At 38.2% G+C, this 23958-nt stretch overlaps 1 protein-coding gene across 2 annotated transcripts in view; it reads right to left on the bottom strand.

The window, feature by feature from the left end:
• Positions 1 to 2209: 2209 nt before the first annotated feature.
• LOC124619712 overlaps positions 2210 to 23958 on the bottom strand; it is an 81377-nt gene continuing 59628 nt past the window's right edge. For both annotated transcript variants that reach the window (XM_047146276.1, XM_047146285.1), the window contains 4 exons: positions 22609 to 22748; positions 11810 to 12035; positions 6484 to 6692; positions 2210 to 6327 (listed from right to left, as the gene is read on the bottom strand). In XM_047146276.1, the coding sequence (XP_047002232.1) occupies positions 6039 to 6327; positions 6484 to 6692; positions 11810 to 12035; positions 22609 to 22748 (864 nt within the window). In that variant the 3' untranslated portion in view covers positions 2210 to 6038. The remainder of the gene's footprint in view (positions 6328 to 6483; positions 6693 to 11809; positions 12036 to 22608; positions 22749 to 23958) is intronic.

Genomic DNA, 23958 nt, shown 5'->3' on the forward strand with positions numbered 1-23958 from the left:
CAGGTGTGGTGGTTTGGGGTGCCATTGGTTACAACAACTGATCTCGCCTCGTACGTATTGTGGACACTTTGAACAGCAACCAGTACCTAACAGAGGCTGTGGAGCCTAAGGTACTCCCCCTGCTTCAGGCACCTCCACAAGCCACATTTCAACAGGACAAAGCCTGGTCACATACTGCGAGGAATGACAGGTCTTAGAAGAGCAACGGGTACCACTGTTTTTTCCCTGGCCTGCACGTTCGCCAGACGTGTCGCCCATCGAACATGTCTGGGGTATGGTTGGTCGGCACCAAGTGCATCACAGTCCCCCGGTAATTGATGTCACGATTTGTGGGCTCAGATACAAATTGTGTGGAGGGAAATCCCTCTGGAACGTATTCAGAACCTTATTCATTCAATGCCACTGTGTATAGCAGCTCTAACTGCAGCACATGACACACTGAATAGTAGGGATCATAGGACGTGTACAGATTTGGAAAGTTTGTCTTGTTACTTGTCATGTACTTAACATGTGGTATTAAATTAATTGAATGCATGTCTTTCCTTCAAGGTGTTGCAATTTCCATAAATAGTAATGTATAATTTGAAAATCATTTTTTGGATATGTAAAACAACTCCCATGGAGAGAGAAGGAAATGGTATGGTGAGCAGTGTTATTGAGAGGAAAAATGGGTTTTTCACATTTTACATTTTAATTGTCTTTCATATGACAGGCAGTACTGCCTCTTCGGTAAAACAGTGGCTGAGCCAGGGTCAGTGTAGTACCGGATATGGTGGCTGAGCCGGGGTCAGTGTAGTACCGGATGTTTTGCGTAATACCCATACTCAGTCCACGTGAAGATCATTCCATAGTAGTACTGCTGATAGAGGGACGCCCACTGAAGCGCACCAATAGGAGGGCTAAGGGGCAGTCACATGGAGTGCGCTGGATGGGTTTGTGAGTGCATGCTGGTATTCAGAATGTCCTCTTGCCTGCCAGCTCAGTCTGTGACCAGATGTGTCCATTTGTTCCTCCCTTTGGGGGCGCAATGCCTCTAGTTACCTGTTGCAGCCTCCTGATGCTGTAGTGAGTGAGTTTAGTGTAGTCCTTAGGTGTAGGCTTTTGGAGAAATAAAACCTCCACTGGTCACTGTAATCAATCTTTTCTTTCAAAGGTTTTCTCCCAACACCCTGCTTCCCACTCATTTTCCCATCCTGACCATGTCCAGCATGTACAGTATAATTTTCAAGATCTTGTGCAGAAACTGAATGCTGTTATCTTCACTACAAGAACAATCTTCATACTCTTTGACAAAGTACGGAGGCTTCTTTACTTCACTCTTACCTCACATGGAACCATATTTTGGGGCAATTCTGTGCACTCACCAAGAATATTCTTAAGCTAGGAAATTCCAGACTGGCAGATCTGTGGTTTGTGAACTTCATGTATGCCTGAATTCAAGCGGTGCCATCCCTGCAAATATATTCCATTGTGGGATTTGTTTAAGAACTGAATTGTTAAGAGAAATTGCAACATTCATTCAGTGAACACTAGATGAAAAAAACTATGCGCACTTTGATAACAGTTCCTTAACACAATGACTCCACAAGACCACTGGCGGCCTTGCCGTGAAACAACCATCATTCTACATGCAGCAGTCAACATGTTAAGCACTGTACAGAAAGGTGCTACTATTCAGCTGGTTTCCAGGCCTCAAATAGAACAAAAAAGAAAATGGAGTGAAACACCCAATCTTCAAATGTAAGTCTAAAGGTTTTCTTGTGGCACACTCCTATTCTGTACAGGAATTCCTTCGGCTGTTGAGAACATATCTCTGTAATGTGTTATTTATTCACATACTCTCATGTTTTGTTAATTCTTTAGTTACTTTTGTTTACAAGTTCCCTAACCAGCATTCTGCTAACTACTCTGTGACTTGTTCCATGACCAAATAGCTTTGGCCCACATGCTCCCATGAAATGTGCAGTGTACATGGTTTATATCATCAGCCTCAAGCATATGTGATTGTACTGCCACTATGGCAGGGTTTGGAGGGACTTTCATCCTTCAGAACATTACATCTTATAACTTTCCAAATTTTCTATTTCTTCTGAAGGAATTTTTAGTTACTAATTAAACATTCATTCCCATCCCAGGAACCATTATCATTCATTTTTACTATCTACTCATGTACAGTTTTCCAATCTGGCAGAAACAACTTTAAGAAATGTAAAATTGATCATTGGAACATTTATTTTGCAGGAGCATTACATAAAATATTAAACAAAATACATATTTATACATATATAAATACAATCTAATGCAATGTAATAACTGAGAAATAAAAGAAAAATCAGCCTTTATATAATGCAACTTGCCTCAGAGATTAAAATTTGTAACAATTCCATAATGTATCACCTATATTTCATCACATTAAAGCCAGGACACTCATGTACTCTGTTATTTACGTTCTATTTACCCATATGCAATGGAAGTTAAGTCTGGCCCTTAAAGTCTACTTTGAGTATTTTCACAAGTAAATGCAATTAAGTATGACATATCTACCACCTTATGCATACTTTTTAATGCCTACTGCTCAAAGCTGACAAACTTGTTTTAAAATATTATATAGCCAAGAAACTGGAGATCGAAGAAAGATAAAGATGCTCAAGAATTATTTTCCGTGGTTAATAATAATTAGCCATTTTCTGTATACATCCTAAATATTTTGAAGGTATTTTCTGCATGCAATACAAGTAAATATGTCTCAGAATTTTATAAATGACAGCTGTACACAGAATTCAGTATCTCTAAGATGATAAAACTTAAAAGCTACTGAAAAGTACACAAACTTTATTCTATAATGGTACTGTAAGAGAAAGATAAATGCACAGTGAAAACTCCCTTACAGTGTGATTATTCTCTTTCCACTCCAGATACCATTTAAGGACTAACATTTTGTGAATTACAGATGTAATACCTCATTTAAATAACACTTGGACAGAGGCATACAAAATATCCATATTCAAATGTAGAACAGTGCTCACATTTTAAGTGCTTCTTAGAATAATTCAGTATTGGCATTTCATATACATTATGGACATGAGAGTGAACAGTGGCTCCCCCAATTCATAAAATTTTACAAATGAAACTATTTGTAAATTACAAATGCAGCTGGGGACAGTAATTTATGCCAGCTTGTCAGTTTCAGTATCTTAATAACTGCAATAAGGGGTATTTCTGAAAACAGTGAAGTGGAAATAACAATATTGTGATAGATATTCTCATTACTTTCTTCAGTAACAGGAATTACTTCAGTTGCAACTACATTTTTGAACGACATACTTCATACTTTTCTTTTAATAAAGCAGCAGTGGAGGTTGCAGCTTCTTCTTTTGACCTGTGATATTGTAGAGCCTAAGCCACGTTGCTAACTGTTAAATTATCAATGTTTATTTTAACTACTCAATGCCAAAGGAAAACTTTTGTCAGCGGCCCTGACATGGTCATGTAGCAAGTATCACATTTATAAGAAACTTAAGTTCCTAAATTTCTTTTCCTCTCGCAACCACACTAACACAAAATTAAAAATCAGAAATATTGAAGTAGTTTTTAATGTAAAATTTCACATATGCTTCAAAGGAAGGAAACTAAGTCACATTTCAATCTGCTTTCTGAATACTGGGTAGGTGTCAAAAAGAAAGTTTCAGTTACAAATGTCTGTGTACATCCACAGGAACCAATCCAATAACATGTAAAACTGTTAGTTTGAAGAATATGGATACTTCATCATCCTTCACCATAGCTCAACAATGACTGTCTTTGTATCTATTCACATGAGTATGAGGTGGAGCACTTAAAATACATTAAAATGAAATTTTACTGATCTTTTATGGCAAGTTCACTGCTTTTATTGCACTGAATCTCTATCAGCTTATTGCATTATCTAGCACCATGCCACGTAAGTGGGCACTGCAGCACCTGTGAAATAGCTAACAAAGTCTGCACAGTTTGCCTATACAGTTTACATTTACTTCTATGTAAAGAAATAAAAAAACAGGATACAGGGTACACAACACCACAAAACTGCTTCCTACACCAGAAGTAATTCACAGTATTAGCAATAAGATAAATACTAATGGTAACATTTACATAAAGATTTAAATTCCATATATTTCCCCGCATGCTTCCCATTCAGATTTTAACATCAACACTTTTATCTATAATAGTGTTCTATTATAAAGGGAACAGTACGAAAGAGAGATTGGTAATATGTGTAAAAAGAAAAAAAAATCCTTCAATACAGTGAGCAGTTATGAAATAACAGCAAAAAATTAACTAACCTCCAGTTCATTTTCTCGAATATATTCATATGCTGCTCAACATATACTTTTAAAAACAAAGATGATGTAACTTACCAAACGAAAGCGTTGGTAAGTTACATCATCTTTGTTTTTTGATATATTTCTCCCTTGTGGAATGTTTCCCTCTATTATATTCAATATATACTTTTTAATTCTATTTAAAAATACACAAATTGTGTGTACATTTTGTTTCTGAGCAGACCATACTAAAAATGTTTCAATTAAGGACAGCCTTTTAATCTACACAGAGTTGTGATTCTACTGTTTCTATTATGTACACGCAACTACACCGTGTTGCTCCTGTACTAATTTAGTGAACAACTGAGAATTGTGTGTTTTTTCTTTCCATACAGACAGATTGCACTTGTGAGCACGTTCTTTTACTTTTTTTACTTGGAAATATTTGCGGTCCCAATAAGTAAATGGGAAACATACAAGACATGCTATTCAGCTAGTACAGTCACTTATACCCATTATAAAACACATTGATTTCTAATAACCACAGCAGCATAGGTGTTTAGAAGCTAATAACAATTGGTAACAGACATACAATCAGCCTTCAAAGTAAAACCTACATAACTTTCTTTTAAAAAATGAAAGACATGCTTATTTTCTAAGAATATGCTTACCATAAGAAAACTAGCTCCTCATTGTGTAAGACATTTATCAACTGATCTGATTGAAAGAGAAGGCATATCTGAGACAAAGACAAGAAATTATGGAAGTCAGAAGCATGTGAAAATACTTTCAATCAACTGTCAGATCAATTCATAGTGTGTTGATACAAGTTGCAGAATCCTCATGGAAGACCTTAGGCAAGGTACTTCCTGATACAATCAGCATGAGCTCCATTAAAATGCCCCTTCTTTTCACCTGTTGCACACTGAGGCAACATCATATTTTGAATTTATCTTCACAAAATAAAATTAAAAAATGGTAATGTAAGACAAATGCCATTAAACATTTTTAAAGTAACTCAACAAGGTTTTCCACTTCATGTTTGATTTTTGATACTGATAAGGCAATACAGTGCTTCCATTTAACACTGCTCACACCACCCAACAAATCCATGAAGTGAAACAGAAGGCACCTTCAGGGAGTTGTAATTACCCTGGCGTACATAAGAATTGAACTCACTGAATATTAATTGTCAGATTGTTAGGCATTATACATATTTTGGGTGTATGACTTTAAAATAAGATGATGAACTCACAAATAAAAACTTTAACTTATACTCTTCAGCTGATAAATTATTGAATCTCCAAATATGTGAAGTGTCAACAAGATACAAATTTGATGTGTTGATATCAGAATAATATTAATATAAGCACTTAACCACCTTCAATAGCGAAAGTGAAGTATATAAATTCAAAAATATCTTTCCTCTTCACAGACAACATTACTGAAGCAAGTAAGAAAAACTTGAATACTGTTATGTTTGTAAGACTTCCAGTGCAAAGCAACATTTATAAAATATACTTACAATTTATAAAGTATTGCACATTTTGTCAGAATGAAGCAGAAAAATACAGATCAAATTATATGTACTGTATGCGTAGAATCAGAATTTAAAATCTAGAACTGAACGAAGTTTTAACAAAAAGAAGTCATGTAAAATATGTAAATTCTGAAACAATGAACTGTCTGTCAAAAAATGTAAATGCATGGTATAATTCAACAAAAATCTTTAAAGCTTCATTGTTTTGACTCTCGAGATTCTCTGCTTCCTCTTCCACTGCCTCCCCTGTATCTTCTGTTCTCTCCACTTTCGTCTTTACCACCCCTATAATAATGGACATTCCCATTTGAGTTATAGTGCACATTACGGCGATGGTTGTTTCCATTGCTGTTAGAATACGAATAGCCGCTAGAGGCACTACTGCGAAGATTTGGAAGTGTAGGAACTGGACGCCCAACTACATGTGTCTCCTTCTCCAATCTGCCCGCACCAGCAGGTCCATATCGATGAGAAACATACTCCGCCCTTAAAAAAAAGAAAGAACAGAATATTTTAGTGACTGCAAATGAAGTGCAGTTAATACATTATGATGTCTGTACTTATGGTACATATACAGGTTTCTCTTCCGTTTACATGTTTTCACATCACATATTAGAAAGGTAATGGCAAATTAGTACTAACCCATTCCTGTGTGGCTGCGTGTTCTGACCGTGATGCCAATAGTTCTGAGAGTGAAGCGGTGGGAATCGCTGTGACTGTGTTTGCTGGTGCTGAGAGCGATGATGATTGGCTCCTCCACCTCTATGCGAGTTAGCTGTGGCACCAAGGTGTCGGTTGATGGCTCCACTGCCACCCACCGATTTGCTCAAGTTTGATTTTATGGTGGCAAGCTGGCAATAAGTGAAACAGACCTACTATAGAAATGAATAATATACTTATAAAATTCTGTACCTTGCAAACAACAGTTATATTAATAAGGGGGCAGGAAGTGGGTGGGTGAGTGGAGGAAGGACACTTTGTTTTCAGCATAGCACAAAAGAACATTTGTGGAATATACATTTTTTACATTTGTCTCACAGTTACAAACAACTCAAACTTCTAAAAACATAGTTTTGCCACAGTAGTAAAATAGGATACCTACAACAGCAATGTTAAGAAACTGAAAAAGCAGTTATAACTACTATATCTTCTCACATTCTTCAATACCTGAAATCAATCATTTAATGCAAATTATAATATCTGGACATTTTAATGCTGATACTTAAAGAAGTTCCTATGATGTGAAACTTATATTAAAATATGATCATAACACAATCTTGAGAATTAATCCAAGTTACTCTTTGACATTGCTTTCTAAGTTTTTTTGAATATTTCAATATTGAAATTTTAATAGCAAAAAAAATTCCTAGCCTTTCACTAGAATGGGCATTACATAACTCACATTTTTCTTTTATCCCTCTTTCCAAGAACATTATTATTATTATTATTATTCTTTATGGTGGAGGGCACTAAACAGCTAGGTCATCAGTGCCCTTGCATTAATGTTATATCGAAGAAGATTTTCATAATCTATGGAAGAAGATCAATAAACTGAAAATCCCACCACAGGAAACGTAAAGCAACACCAGGAAGGTGAGTTCAGAAAAGCCCGTAATAAAACCCCAGTGAGACATAGCGGGATAACCAAACGAAATCATTGAGAAAATACCTGTACCTGTAAAGATGCTGTCAAGAAAGGGACAAATAAGCGTGGCTGGATGATGACTTAGAAATAATACGTGACCCAGCCACTCTGTGACACATTAAGAGTGCACACCAAGTATTTTGGGAAGGATTCCGGACACCGCACAAAATTTTAAGACACGAACAATACTCGCTTTGTTATCAGTTAAAATAGAGGGAAGATCCCGTGGGAGACCCAGTTCAACCCTCATGTCGTCATACAGAACACACTTGGTTAAAAGATGTCGCACTGATAGCTGTGTCCCACGTCTCTGACATACTGGGGGCTACTCCTGACGTAAGAGGAAGCTGTGTGTCAGTGGGCAGTGTCCCACTCTATGCTGAGTGGGGGGCTACTCCTGACGTAAGAGGAAGCTGTGTGTCAGTGGGCAGTGTCCCACTCTATGCTGAGTAGGGGCTACTTCTTCACACCGTCGCAGCGGGAGGAGGTGATCCATGATCACACTGAAGTTTTGATGGAACGTAGTTTATTGTTCCTCACTTCCAGCCACTGGGACTCCCACCAACATATGGCCTTCCTGGTCACAAATGAAGTGACATCCTGCAGAGGGACTGAACAGCTGGCAGGAGGAGGAAGGGAGCAAGCCTCCTTAGCAGCAGTATCACCAAGTTCGTTTCCCTGGATGCCTGTGTGCCCTGGAACCCAGCAAAAATGATTTCTTTGTTTTGCTAGTAGGCAAGTAGGAGAGCATCCTGCACTTGTTGCACCACCCAATCTGGTGGGTACATCTGTACAACAGCGAGAAGGGCACTTTGAGAATTGGAGCAGATGATAAATTTTTTGTCATGCCGCCATGCACCATTGCACTAAGGATAGAGCAAACAATTCTGTGTAATAAACTGAAAACTGCTCTGGGAGCCCTATCCTGAGGACAGTGTCAGGGAACACGACAGAACAACTGAAAACATCTCCCTGTTTAGAATCATCCATGTAGACGGTAATAAAATCTGAGTGCTACATACAATTTCATTAAATTCAGTTTTAAAAACATGGTCTGGAGTACAATGCTTCTAGTAAGCAGTCAGTTCTAAAAGCAATCTGGGCGCTAGTAGTAGCCAGGGGGGATGCCCTACTCCACCCTTGGCTTTGGATCTTAATGCCCCCGACCTGTAATAATTCAAGGCTCTACCTTGCATGGATCCCAAATGGCTTGTGGTCGATGATTGAACAGCCGTTCCAGTGGCAGCTGAACAACGTAACTGGATGCTGGTGATGTAGGAACGGACAAAGCCCTATATGCTTGGCATACCATGATAAGACGTCGAATAGACAGTGGAGGCTCACCAGCCTCTGCACACACAGTAACAACCAGGCTCATGCGATAGGTCCCTGTAGACAGCCTAATACCCTAGCAGTGAACTGCATCCAGCATTTTAAGGTATGAAGGCCTTGCTGACCCATAAATCTGGCATTCGAATTCAAGGCAGGGTCGCACAAGGGCCTTATCAAGTTAGAGCAGACATGCTCTGTCGGCTACCTATGACTAACACATTTAAGGATGTGTAAGGCCTTGAGACATCTCAGTTTTAATTCTTTAAGGTGTGGTAACCATGTTAACTTTTCATCTAACGTAAGACCCAGATACTTCACCTTTTCCTTAAAAGTGAGATCGGTGTCCCCCGTTTTAAAACGGGCAAATTAAACAGAGCAGGAATGATTAAAAGCAACACAAACTGTTTTCTCTAATGAGAATTTAAAACCTGTGGTGCGAGACCATTCCTCCAACCGTCTGATCGTCAGTTGCAATTGCCGAGTAGCTGTGGCGAGGCTGGAGGATGCGCAGAAAATGGAGAAGTCTTCCACAAATAAGGAACATAGTACTGGATGTCACACTGTGGTTGTAATACTACTGATTGCGATGGCAAAAGCCATGACACTTAAAACACTCCCTTGAGGGACACCATTCTCCTGCTTAAAAGGGTCAGATAAGACTTTCCCAACCCTGTATCTAAAATATCTGTCCGAGAAAAAGGACCGTATGAAGGTCGATAGACGTCCACATTATCCCCACTGATGGAGCTGCGACAAAATATTATGCCTCCAGGTAGTATAGTAGGCCTTTACCAAATCGAAGAAAACACTGATAAGGTATTGCTTATGAAGAAAAGCTTGTTGAATTGCAGCTTCGAGCAGGGTCAGGTTATCTGAAGTGGAGTGATACCTCCTGAACCCACACTGGGAGGGACTGAGTAGGGACCTGGTTTCCAGAACCCACACTAGGTGCTGAATGACCATACACTCCAGTGTCTTTCCTATGCAGCCTGTCAGGCTAATACTACGATAACTGCCAGGGTCTGTCCAATCCTTTCCCGGTTTTAAAATTGGGATTAAAATAGATTCCTTCCATGAGTTGGGACAGTCGCCAGTTATCCAAATTTTATTGAAGAGCTGAAGGAGGACTTCCTTCACTTGTCGATCCAACTGTTGTAACAAGCTGTAGGTTATCACAAAAATACGCATCATTCCACGAAGATGATAATCTTCCCATGAAGACAGAAGATCAAAAGTATCACTCTGAAACACGGGGTAAACAACAGCACTGAAAGTTTTGAAAGCAACATATTGTGATATCTCTGACAGTGGAATATGAGAACATACAAATCATAATATGTATTACCTAATAAACTGACTTTTCTGATCTTGACCCACTCCTTTTTGTGAGGCTATGAGCAAAGTTTTCTGTACGAAATAATCTCTTCTACTGTTCTACTGAAGAGAATATCCCAGTCACCAGTGGCATCATATGGACACCACAAAGACTGAGATCATAATGACAAAACTGTGTTCAATAATGTTGTACCCAACTGAAACTGTCACTTTGAATGAATGTTGTGAATGTCACCCTTTTATAAATTGTGCAGAAATATAAAATTATTACAAAAATATGTCTATTTAGACTTGTCATCAGCAAAACGCAGGTAAATTAAAAATTTTCAAATTTTTACTTCTAACTTTTAATTTCGTCAGTCACTTACTGTCCTGGGTTCCTAATTCCCAACTGAAGCATTTGCCCTCTTCTATCATCCCTGAAAGTCCGTATCGTCATCAAGAGATTATTACAATTAGCAAAGTTTTAATGAAGCCAACAACTTCGAGTGTGTGTGTGTGTGTGTGTGTGTGTGTGTGTGTGTGTGTGGAGAGGGGAGGACACAGTGCACTAACGTGGGCAATGCTCTTTGCTCTTATCAACTGGCCGAATGAGCTACCCAGGCGTGACTCACAGCTTCACTTCCGTCAGTACCTCACTCCTACCTCTCAACTCCAATCATGGTAGGCCATGCCTGGATAGCTGTCAGGAAGTTGTATTCCAGCTGTTATGTTGGTTCTCAAATAACAGTCCATTTGATGAGGTTCTTCACACTACTGACTGGCATGGTGTAGGTAGAGGTCCGTATGTGTAACACAAATTTTTCAGAGACAACAGTCAAATATATGAATGAGATGGCTGTGAAATCAAACAGCCATGAAATCAATGGAGGGCTAAGATATTGTGGAGCTCTAAAAGCAGAAAGCCTAATGATATTCAGTCAGAAAGGAGCTTCATTTACCAGTGAGAGGGTGACAGACAAATACAACAGAGTAGAAGGCATTATAATTTTTGAATAAAGTAAAAACAAATTAATGGGAAGATTTGGTAGTCATTACCACTTGCAAACCATTTTGAATCCATTTAGAAAAAAGATATCAATCCTCAAAATGAATACACAAAACAAGAAGAAATGTAAATGAGAGAAAGCAGAGAAATAAAGAGGTTACCAAATCATTTGCACCAAAACATTATGTCACTAAACACAGATATGGAAGAAATAAAGGAATTTGTGACATAACTCTGCAAACTCATGTAAAGCAGATGAATGGCAATGTTACGGTTACAGCAATTTATGTTGAGAACAGGTGCTGTATGTTTACTTTTTCAATTCTAGATAGATTCTGAGACAATAATGTTTGTTCTCTTTCAAGTTTTTTGACTGCAGTGATGCAACAGCATGATTGAAAGTGGGTTCTTTACACATCTGTTATCTTGTCGGATAATTTATCTTGCCTTGTCCATATGTCTTAGAATTTCTACTTCACAATAAACAAAGCACGAGTCAAAACCACAAAAACCTTTAAAAATATATTATGGATATTTTTAATTATGCTACAATGCTTACAATTATTATTAAAAGGAACATTCATTCATAAATCTGTACATGCTAATCAGAAAGCCACTAACACATTCAAGACATTATATCGCAGGCATTTTACGCAATGAAATAATACCTCGCGGCGTTGGTCCTCATTCTCACGACGTAATTTTCTAATAAGCTTCTCTGCTTCTTCTAGTTTCAGAATTAAATCCGGATCTGCAGCAGTTGTTTCTGCTTTGTTTCCTAAGGGCTTAGCACTAGATTCAACTTGATTCTGTGCATCTAGTTTTGTGTTACATTGAGTTCTATTATCTGTAGTATCAGTTTCTTCATTTTCTTTTTCATTGTCCTTGGTCTTTCTGAAATAAGATTTTATTAAGTGATACAACAGCTCCACCAGGGTATAAAATGTACACTCATATAAAACCAGACAAAACATTAAAAATTTAAGGTGATACACTCTGTTGTAAATAAAGCTCAAATATCCGAGTTCTTCAATGAGTTCTTCATAAATGTAGGAAAATCTGATTTAGATGTAGCAAATTATGAGCAGAAAGTAAATAGTTTGCAAGGCAATATCAGTGAATGTCTTAAAAATTGAACACAGTCTCAACAAAAGTTTTTAAAATTGTCATACTGCCCCCCCCCCCCCCCCCAAAAAAAAGAAGAAGAAGAAGAAGAAGAAGAAGAAGAAGAAGAGGAAGGAGGAGGACTCAGTAGCTATTACAAAATAATAGCTCACCCCCTCTCTCATAATAAACGAATTGTTTGAGGAAGGTTACTTCTGTAATCTTTTAAAATATACAGAAGTAAAACCATTATTTAAAAAAGATCAAAAGATCATATGGGAAATTATCACTGTTTTTATACTCCCAGTCATATCAAAAATATTTGAAAAAATTGCTACTTTACAGATTCAAAGCTTCATCACATAGTACAATGAGTTTACTGAAAACATTATTTCATTGTTTGATAGGAAAACTGAAGTTGCAAGGAATTCTGCAATCTTATAAAAGCATCTGTATCATTAAACCATGCTCTGCTGCTTTTCAGGCTCAACAGATATGAAACAAGGGACATGGCTTTGAAATGGCGTGAATCATCTGTGATGGAAAAGAAACAAAGGGTAATAATTGCATCAAATTGAGAAGATTACTTCACAGAGTGGAAAACTGTGTCAAGCTGTTCCTCAAGGCTCAATCCTTGGGTCAATTTTATTCCTGTTTTATAGACACGACTTTCCTCTCAATATAAATACACACATCAAAAAAAAGTTTTGCATCACCCTGGTTCCCAGAACTCCTGAAGATAGACGTTGACTGTGGATATTGTATCACAGACACAGTCCCTTTGACTGTTCAGAGGTGTCACTAAACCCAACCAAAGATGTAAACAATCACGCATGAGCAGTGCCTATTAGACAGAGGGCTCAAACAGCCGACCAATTCCAGTCATTCCACCAGGAAGGAGGTACACGGCTCGTGCTACCTATGGATTATGGCTCTGAGGAACCCTGACAGCAATGCCACCAGGTTGAATAATGCTCTTCGTGCAGCCACAGGACATCGTGTTATGACTCAAACTGTTCACTCCTGACATCCACGGAGAGGTCCATCTTTGCAACCATGACACCGTGCAGTGCGCCCAACAACATGCCGAATGGACTGCTCAGGATTGGCATCACATTCTCTTCACCAATGAGTGTTGCACATGTCTTCAACCAGACAATCGTCAGAGACATGTTTGGAGGCAACCCAGTCAGGCTGAATGCTTTTATAATAAACAAGTATATCTTTCAACACCACCTTTGACACTACACTGTATAATTAATCTGCGGTTTCCGATACTTTTGCGATGTCTCCATTGACAGACACTATTTAATTCACAATATTGTAAAAATTCTGATAATATTTCACAGCACAGAACACTCCAGGCGCAGTGAAATTAAGGAATGAATTGGCACTGTAGCAGCCCCTGTTCGATTAGTTCCAAGCACGCCTTGACACTTCATGACCTGTTTATACAGGGTGCCCGTAAAGAAAGTATACATTTTGCAGAAAACGTACATGTGGATTATTTCTGTTACAGGTACCATGAAGAGACATCACAATGTTAACAATTGCAAAAAGAATAACAATTATGGAACATCGTTTACGTGGTGAAACCTATGCTGGGGTCCGGAGACTGTTTGAGAGAAAGTATAGGAAGGATGCCCTATAAGACTTGGCATTCAGATGCTCATCAACAAATTCCGGCGTACAGGATCTGCAGCTGATGAGAGATGTGCTGGGGGACCACCAGTCAGCCCACAATCTGTACAGTATGTGAGGGAAGCTATCAAAAGAAGTCCAACGGCATCTATCTGCCAGCTGAGTCGTGAGCTATCCATGCTGAAATCCAGTGCGGAAAGTGCTTCACTACACCCTTAAAGAGATGGCATATTATATACAGGTGCTTCACCAGCTAGAGGGTGAAGACCATGTGGCATGAGCAGCTATCTGTCATGATCTTTTGGAGGCTGTAGCCAAGGAGGACCTGATGAATCATGTTATGTGTCGTCAAAAAACACAATTGCTGGATCTGGGCAGAGGAGCAACCCCATGAAGGCACTGAGTGGCAAAGGGATTCTCCCAAAGTCAGTGTGGCTTGGTCTCATGAAAGATAGTATCTATGTGCCATTTATGTTTGCTGAAAAGACAATTACCAGAGCAACCTACCTGGATATGCTGCAGTTGTTCTTGGAGCCACAGTTGAAACAGGATGGTACCCTTGCCTCTGTCATATATCAACAAGATGGAGCAGCACCCCGCTATGCAAACATTGTCTGGGATAACAAAATAAAATCAAGCCTGCAGGTAGGACTGAACCCGGATCGGCTGTATGACACTCTAGCACACTATTGACTGAGCTATTTCACCTGTATGCTGGAATGCTACAACTGACAGTATATGAGATGCATATGAGCTATGCTTACAATTTAAGAGCCCCTTTTTCTCTGAATTTTCTGGATAGTGTGCTTTAAGACTTCTACGAGCGGACACCATTGAGGTGTACTATTAAGCTGCGAAGTCTCATCTCGAACTGAATTTGCGAGATTGGAAAGTCCCCTCGTTAGAAATTTCAATTTAAATGCACATATAGAATAACTAGCAAATAAATTAAACAACCTTGCATTTGCAATGGAAATTTTAGCCAGTGTTATTCATATAGACACCAAGAAAGTTGCATAGTATAGCTATTTTTAAGCAAATATTAGGAATGGCATAATTTTTTGGGGAAACTCAGGAAACGTTATACAAATCTTAAAGCTGCAAAAACGAATCTTTCATAACGTGCAGTGCACAGCCAAGGGTATTGAGTCAACCATTATTTAAAGACCCAAAAGCATTAACTGTCCCCTCCCTACACATCTTTGAGGTGATTCTTTTCGTACGTAACAGAGCTAATCTATTCATAAAAAATCATTTTGAACACTCTTACAACACAAGAATTACATAATACTTTATGCTCACCTCACATCACTTAAAATTGTATGTTTAGGCTCCTCAATATATAGCCAGGAGAAAGTACAACAAAACAGAAGGGTGGGGGGTGGGTGGGGGGGGGGGGGGCATAATAAATATGAAGCTAAATATTCCAAAAAGCAAGTTACACAATTTTCTAGTTGACAGATGCTACAAGTAATTGAAGATTTCATGAACAATGAAGTGATACTTTGAGCTGGATCCTTAAAAATAAAAAAAATTAAAATTATGTTAGTTACAGTGGATTCAAATTCTGAAACAGTGTTAGAGAGAATCTTGTATAAACTCCTCAGCAAGTAATATTGTAAATCTGACAAAATTTTAAATTAGTAAACTGTAACCCTGACATGTCTCCTGCACATCAGTGTCAGACTTATGTTCTGAAATTCTGTAAGCCGCGAGATGAATAAAATACATTTCACCTATTAATGCAAACCTGCAGATAAGAGAATTAGCAATAGCAAGAAACATGATATACATAGGCAGAATGGGCAAGAAAAGTATCATTCATTTATTCACAAAGTAATGCATAGGAATCTATGTTCAGCAGGAATAAACCACTGGTCACTGTAAATCCGATACATCATTTTTTTCATAAAATCTTTAGTAGTATGCCTTTTTTAAAAATTATTTTGAGACATTTGCATATTACTCTTTTATTCTGACATCTGACAATCTTTAAACACATAGAACAGAGATTACTGTCTAATAACACATTTATTCATACTGTCAAAGAGATATGTGATGTGTGTGCTTTGCCACTCCTGGTTTGGGATAGAATGACCTGCGAAGGATTCGATCAAGGCCACACTTTATTGAAAACTTTTTAAAATAGCACGTGCTTCTTCCTGCTCACTTAACTATAAGAGGGGCTGCTAGGCACATTGCTTTCAGTTATTCCTAAATAATACAGATGTCACCAGGAGCACTTTGCCTGCAGTTGTCAGACTTCATGATTAATTTTGCTCTGTTGTTATCTCAAGTTTTCTTTCCTTTGAATATGTTTGAAATGTGTCCATTGAGACTAGAGATAGAACAGTGGATAGCGAACGTCATATGTTCAATACAACGAGGACTGTGAAATATTCTGCTCTAGAGAGAGACAATAAACCAATGGTTTGCTGTCTAGAATGAAGTTATTTCTGTTCTTAAGGAATACAGTATTCGTCACCACTAGGAGAAAACATATGGCACACAGTTTGATAAAAAAGAACATTTTAATTACAGCTGAAGAACTGCTTTCTGACAAAACTCAACAATGTAAAGCAGTTACACTTTCAGCAAATACAGTGATGTGTTGTATTGGAGATAATGTTTGTACCTTTGCCAAATTGTTACAAGAAAAATCATCTATATTTGCTTGGTACTCAACAGTCGTGGTCAAATCTACAGAGATCTCTGATACTGCCCACGTCTTGTTATTTTTTAGAGGTATTAACACAGACTTCAAAGTTACTGAAGAACTAACAGAGACGATTACCTTGCTGGGTACAGACGAGCACAGAAATAGTGTGCCAAATGTGCAGGTTATGTTTGAAGATTACACTCGGAATTTGAAGCCAGTGGTGTTACCAAACACTTGAAAATACACTGCACTGATTATCAATTAGAAAGCACTTTGTGCACAGTAAGTGGATATGTTCTATGTTGTTGTTGTGGTCTTCAGTCCTGAGACTGGTTTGATGCAGCTCTCCATGCTACTCTATCCTGTGCAAGCTTCTTCATCTCCCAGTACCTACTGCAACCTACATCCTTCTGAATCTGCTTAGTGTATTCATCTCTTGGTATCCCTCTACGATTTTTACCCTCCACGGTGCCCTCCAATGCCAAATTTGTGATCCCTCGATGCCTCAAAACATGTCCTACCAACCGATCCCTTCTTCTAGTCAAGTTGTGCCACAAACTTCTCTTCTCACCAATCCTAATCAATACCTCCTCATTAGTTACATGATCTACCCACCTTATCTTCAGCATTCTTCTGTAGCACCACATTTCGAAAGCTTCTATTCTCTTCTTGTCCAAACTAGTTATCGTCCATGTTTCACTTCCATACATGGCTACACTCCATACAAATACTTTCAGAAACAACTTCCTGACACTTAAATCTATACTCGATGTTAACAAATTTCTCTTCTTCAGAAACGCTTTCCTTGCCATTGCCAGTCTACATTTTATATCCTCTCTACTTCGACCATCATCGGTTATTTTACTCCCTAAATAGCAAAACTCCTTTACTACTTTAAGTGTTTCATTTCCTAATCTAATTCCCTCAGCATCACCTGACTTAATTTGACTACATTCCATTATCCTCGTTTTGCTTTTGTTGATGTTCATCTTATATCCTCCTTTCAAGACACTGTCCATTCCGTTCAACTGCTCTTCCAAGTCCTTTGCTGTCTCTGGCGAATGTCATCGGCGAACCTCAAAGTTTTTATTTCTTCTCCATGAATTTTAATACCTACTCCGAATTTTTCTTTTGTTTCCTTTACTGCTTGCTCAATATACAGATTGAATAACATCGGGGAAAGGCTACAACCCTGTCTCACTCCTTTCCCAACCACTGCTTCCCTTTCATGCCCCTCGACTCTTATAACTGCCATTTGGTTTCTGTACAAATTGTAAATAGCCTTTCGCTCCCTGTATTTTACCCCTGCCACCTTCAGAATTTGAAAGAGAGTATTCCAGTTAACATTGTCAAAAGCTTTCTCTAAGTCTACAAATGCTAGAAACATAGAATAGCCTTTTCTTAATCTTTCTTCTAAGATAAGTCGTAAGGTCAGTATTGCCTCACGTGTTCCAACATTTCTACGGAATCCAAACTGATCTTCCCCGAGGTCAGCTTCTACCAGTTTTTCCATTCGTCTGTAAAGAATTCGCGTTAGTATTTTGCAGCTGTGACTTATTAAACTAATAGTTCGGTAATTTTCACATCTGTCAACACCTGCTTTCTTTGGGATTGGAATTATTATATTCTTCTTGAAGTCTGAGGGTATTTCGCCTGTCTCATATATCGTGCTCACCAGATGGTAGAGTTTTGTCATGACTGGCTCTCCCGAGGCCATCAGTAGTTCTAATGGAATGTTGTCTACTACGGGGGCCTTGTTTCGACTCAGGTCCTTCAGTGCTCTGTCAAACTCTTCACGCAGTATCATATCTCCCATTTCATCTTCATCTACATCCTCTTCCATTTCCATAATATTGTCCTCAAGTACATCGCCCTTGTATAAACCCTCTATATACTCCTTCCACCTTTCTGCCTTCCCTTCTTTGCTTAGCACTGGGTTGCCATCTGAGCTCTTGATATTGATACAAGTCGTTCTCTTCTCTCCAAAGGTCTCTTTAATTTTCCTGTAGGCAGTATCTATCTTACCCCGAGTGAGACAAGCCTCTACATCCTTACATTTGTCCTCTAGCCATCCCTGCTTAGCTATGTTCTATGTGATGAAGCTCAAATCAGAATCTGAAGCCAGTGGTGTTTATAATGGAGCAGTATCTCGAGGATCTTTGTTCAACAGTATCTTACAATACCAACCCTACTTAACAAAATTATCTATTCCATTTATTTTTCAACTGCTTCTTCAAAAGTTGCAAATCAGATGTACAATAAGGAAGCTTATAGGATCGATGGATTTTATGATAACAATTATTTATAATGTCATCCTTTTTGATGTTTTATGTAATTTTTGGGAACCAATTTTTATCTTTGATTGCAAAGAAGTTAATTATCAGGTAATTCCATTTGTTTCTTTCATATGCAGTTAGCATGTATCAATAGTTGGTACAGAGATTCCATTTCAAAATTATGTTCAAAAATATATATAATTATATATTCCTATACTTTTTTGCATTCTGAGTAATTTTCTAGGTAAACATTAATGTAAGCACACAGAAAAAACTTATTTGTTGGATTTGGAAAGACACAGACATTAATACTGTAAAATTGTGTCGCTGGTACTTTGCACAAAAGAGCTGTGCTATCTTTGTATAGTTTTTTATGTAACAGAGTCTTTGTTCATCTCTTGAGAAGAATAGTTGAGCCTAGTCTTGTCAATGTTATGGAGTGGCGTTACTTTTTTTCCTTCTTTTTTTTTTTTAGGAGATTACTGTGAATGTCATTTTTACCTAATTCTACAATTATTAATGAAACATGGAATTGAAACACAATGCAACTTCATACATTTGGGATTAGTGAAAACGTGAAGGCAATTGTCAGAAATATTGGATCTGGAAATAAACTATGATGTCTCTAAACTGTGAATTAATATGTACGCAGACACTTTACAAATCCAGACCACAAGAGCAATCCTGTAAGATCATAAGGTATATTGATACTACAAGCTGAGCCACAGATACTTTAAAAAATCATGATAAGTATTTAATTGTTTTTCGTTAATGCAAAAACATTTTTGAAATCGATATTTTACAATGATGTTTCCCATCGCATTCTGTTCAGCATTTACAAATCAGATAATTCTCATAAAAAATACAAGGTTTCATTTACAACATTCTAATATATTCTTGTTGACAGATCAGAGGGAACAGTATTGTTAAGTGTGGGGGGTCTCACGCCAGGATCCTTTGTTGTTGCAAATTAGTTTCACTGCATTTTGAACAAAGTAATTTGCTCTAAAATGTCATTTAAAAATGATTACTGATCACATTATTGTTGTTGTGGTCTTCAGTCCTGAGACTGGTTTGATGCAGCTCTCCATGCTACTCTATCCTGTGCAAGCTTCTTCATCTCTGAGTAACTACAGCAACCTACATCCTTCTGAATCTTCTTACTGTATTCATCTCTTGGTCTCCCTCTACGACTTTTACCCTCCACGCTTCCCTCCAATACTAAATTGGTGATCCCTTGATGCCTCAGAGCGTGTCCTACCAACTGATCCATTCTTTTAGTCAGGTTGTGCCACAAATTCCTCTTCTCCCCAATTCTATTGAGTACCTCCTCAATAGTTACATGAACTACCCATCTAATCTGCAGCATTCCTCTGTAGCACCACATTTTGAAAGCTTATTGTCTGTACAAATTGTAAATAGCCTTTCACCCCCTGTGTTTTACTCCTGCCACCTTCAGAATTTGAAAGAGGGTATTCCAGTCAACACCGTCGAAAGCTTCCTCTAAGTCTACAAATGCTAGAAACGTACGTTTGCCTTTCCTTAATCTTTCTTCTAAGACATGTCACATGGACAGTATTGCCTTGTGTGTTGCAACATTCCTACAGAATCCAAACTGATCTTCCCCGAGATCGGCTTCTACCAGTTTTTCCATTCATCTGTAAAGAATTTGTGTTAGTATTTTGCAGCCATGGCTTATTAACTAATAGTTCAGTAATTTTCACACCTGATAACACCTGCTGTTTTTGGGATTGGAATTATTATATTCTTGCTGAAGTCTGAGGGTATTTCACCAATCCCCTACATCTTGCTCACCAGACTAGAGTTTTGTCATGGCTGGCTCTACCAAGGCTATCAGTGGTTCTAATGGAATATTGTCTACTCCCGGGGCCTGTTTTTTGACTTAGGTCTTTCAGTTCTCTGTCAAATTCTTCACACGGTATCATATCTTCCATTTCATCATCATCATCTACGTCCATTTCCATAATATTGTCCTCAAGTACATCGCCCTTGTATAGACCCTCTATATACTCCTTACACCTTTCTGCTTTCCCTTCTTTGCGTAAGACTGGTTTTCCATCTGAGCTCTTGATATTCACACAGGTGGTTCTCTTTTCTCCGAAGGTCTCTTTAATTTTCCTGTAGGCAGTAGCTATCTTACTCCTATTGATATATGCCTCTACATCCTTACATTTGTCCTCTAGCAATCCTTGCTTAGCCATTTTGCACTTCCTGTTGATCTCATTTGAGACATTTGTTTCCTTCTTGCCTGCTTCATTTACTGCATTTCTATATTTTCTCCTTTCATCAATTAAATTCAATATCCCTTCTGCTACTCAAGGATTTCTACCAGCCCTCATCTATTTAACTGCTTGATCCTCTGCTGCCTTTGCTATTTCATCGCTCAAAGCTACCTATTCCTTCTTCTACTATATAGCTGTCCCCTGTATTTGCCATCTTGCCCTTATCAACAACCTCTGGTTCTTTCAGTTTATCGAAGTCCCATCTCCTTAAAGTCCTTCTTTTTTGCAGTTTCTTCAGTTTTAATCTTCAGTTCATAACCAATACATTGTGGTCAGACCCCACATCTGCCCCTAGAAATGTCTTACAATTTAAAACCTAGTTCCTAAATCTCTGTCTTACCATTATAAAATCTATCTGAAATCACTCAGTGTTTCTACGCCTCTTCCACGTATACAAGTGCAAGCTTTTTTCGTGAGTTGTTAACAAAGTGTTAACTATGATTAACTTACGCTCTGCACGAATATCTACCAGGTGGCTTCCTCCTTCATTCCTTACCCCCAGTCCATATTCACCTACTGCTTTTTCCTCTCTTCCTTTCCCTACTATCGAATTCCAGTCCATCATGACTATTAATTTTTCATCTCCCTTAACTATCTGAATAATTTTCTTTTAATCACATCATATATTTCTTCAAGATGGCATAAAAACTTTTACTACTGTGGTAGGTGTGGGCTTTGTACCTATCTTGGCTACAGTAATGTGTTCACTATGCTGTTTGTAGTAGCTTATCCGCACTCCTATTTTTTTTTATTCGTTACTAAATCTACTCCTGCATGCCTCCTATTTGATTTTGTATTTATAACTCTGTATTCACCTGACCAGAAGTCTTGTTCCTCCTGCCACCGAACTTCACTAATTCACACTATATCTAACTTTAACCTATCCATTTCCCTTTTTAAATTTTCTGACATTCCACACTCCGATCCATAGAACGGAGTTTTCTTTCTCCTTACAATGACATCCACCTGAGTAGTTCCTGCCCGGAGATCCGAATGGGAGACTATCTTACCTCCGGAATATTTTACCCAAGAGGACACCATAATCATTTAACCATACAGTAAAGCAGCATGCCCTTGGCAAAAATTACAGCTGCAGTTCCCCCTGGCTTTCAGCCATTTGCAATACCAACAGAGCAATGGCGTTTTGGTTGATGTTAAAAGGCCAGGTCAGTCAATCATCCTGATTGTTGCCCCTTGCAACTACTGAAAAGGCTACTGCCCCTCTTCAGGAACCACGTGTTTGTCTGGCCTCTCAACAGCTACACCTCCATTGTGGTTGCACCTACAGTACAGCTATGTGTATCGCTGAGGTACGCAAGCCTCCCCAGCAACCGCAAGGTCAATGGTTCATGGGGAGGGGGGTACTGACCACATTAAAGATACAGATTCTGAGAACAGAGTACAGAGATGTACATGAGGGCAAAAACTTAAGTTTGTTTATGATAATTTTACACCAGAAGTAAGTATGAAACCTTGCTACTTACTTTTGTTCTTCAATGATTCCACATAAATATGAATTCTGTGCCTTTGAATCACTTAATGCTGCTTTCAGTTCTGTAACTTCCTTCTCCAACATTTCAACCTGTAGAGGTACTGTATTGACTTGTTTTGGACTCAGGATGATCTGAAAATAAAATTCCACATATTTTGGCTTGATACACTATGTTATTTAGTACAAGTCTAAACAAATGCAACAGTGTTTAATAATAATTTATGTGTAAAATGGTAAAGAATGAATGGCCAAACAATTTTTGCTCCTTGCACTTGACCTCCTCTCTAAGAAGTGACTAAAGTTTACCAATTTCATTCATTGCATATGGATTGGTAATCTGTCAACAAACTGGTTTACACATGAAAACTGTGTATCTGATCATTGTTGATAATAAGGCACTTAAGCTTAATTAGTGACTGCAAGAGGAACAGTCTGGATGACTGGCTGGCTTGGCATTTTAAGTTTAATTGTGGTGATGTTATGCTGGTAGTGCAAACAGCTGCAAGCAAAGGAACGTTACAGGATGACATGCATCTCTGCTGCATGATTTAATGACAACAGCTTTCTATTGTATTAAATATTACACAATACCCATTTGGATCAGACCTCTGGGCATTGGACTACTCAGGATGATGACACAAGGAAAAACAAATCAGGGGTTTTACACATCAGAGTGTGGCCCTTAACTGTGTAGGTAGATTAGAAAATTTAAGTCTTAAGCAAGAGAGAGACAAAACCAACACATACTAAAGCAGTAACAGTTTATATATCTTCTAGCTACACAGCTGTGAATGCATGTACAATGAGAATAGAAATTATTCAATAGTTAAGGAAGACAAAAATTTAATTGAGATAAAATTTAATTTTGATGGAAAAATGGAATCCGATAGTAATGAGGGATAGAGCTCTAGAGCAAGGAAGGAGTACGAGGTGGACAGGTTGGATAGTTTTGCTACATAGCGTTGTGTATGCTGCTGAAGTTTCTGAAGGGCAATTGTTTCAGTCTAGGAGATAGGGTGCAGGAATCTAGGATTGCAGAGCAGGAGAATTTTACAGCTGAATATTGAATTTAATATTTAATGATGAATATTGAATTTAATTGAAGAAAGGAGAAAATATAAAACGAACGGGCAAAGGATAATACAGATGTCTACACTACGATACTGATGAAGAGTCCAGAACAGGAATGGATAAACCATAAATGCAAAGCTGTAGAAGCATGCAAAGACTGTAGCAAAGATAAATGCCACATAAAAGAAAGTTATTAAAATCTTTGGATTAAAGATAAGCAGTATGAATACTGGAAGCTCAGGAGGCAAGTCAGAATGAAGCAAAGAAAGAG

Source organism: Schistocerca americana, chromosome 1 (assembly GCF_021461395.2).
Source record: "Schistocerca americana isolate TAMUIC-IGC-003095 chromosome 1, iqSchAmer2.1, whole genome shotgun sequence".
Classification (NCBI taxonomy): domain Eukaryota; kingdom Metazoa; phylum Arthropoda; class Insecta; order Orthoptera; family Acrididae; genus Schistocerca; species Schistocerca americana.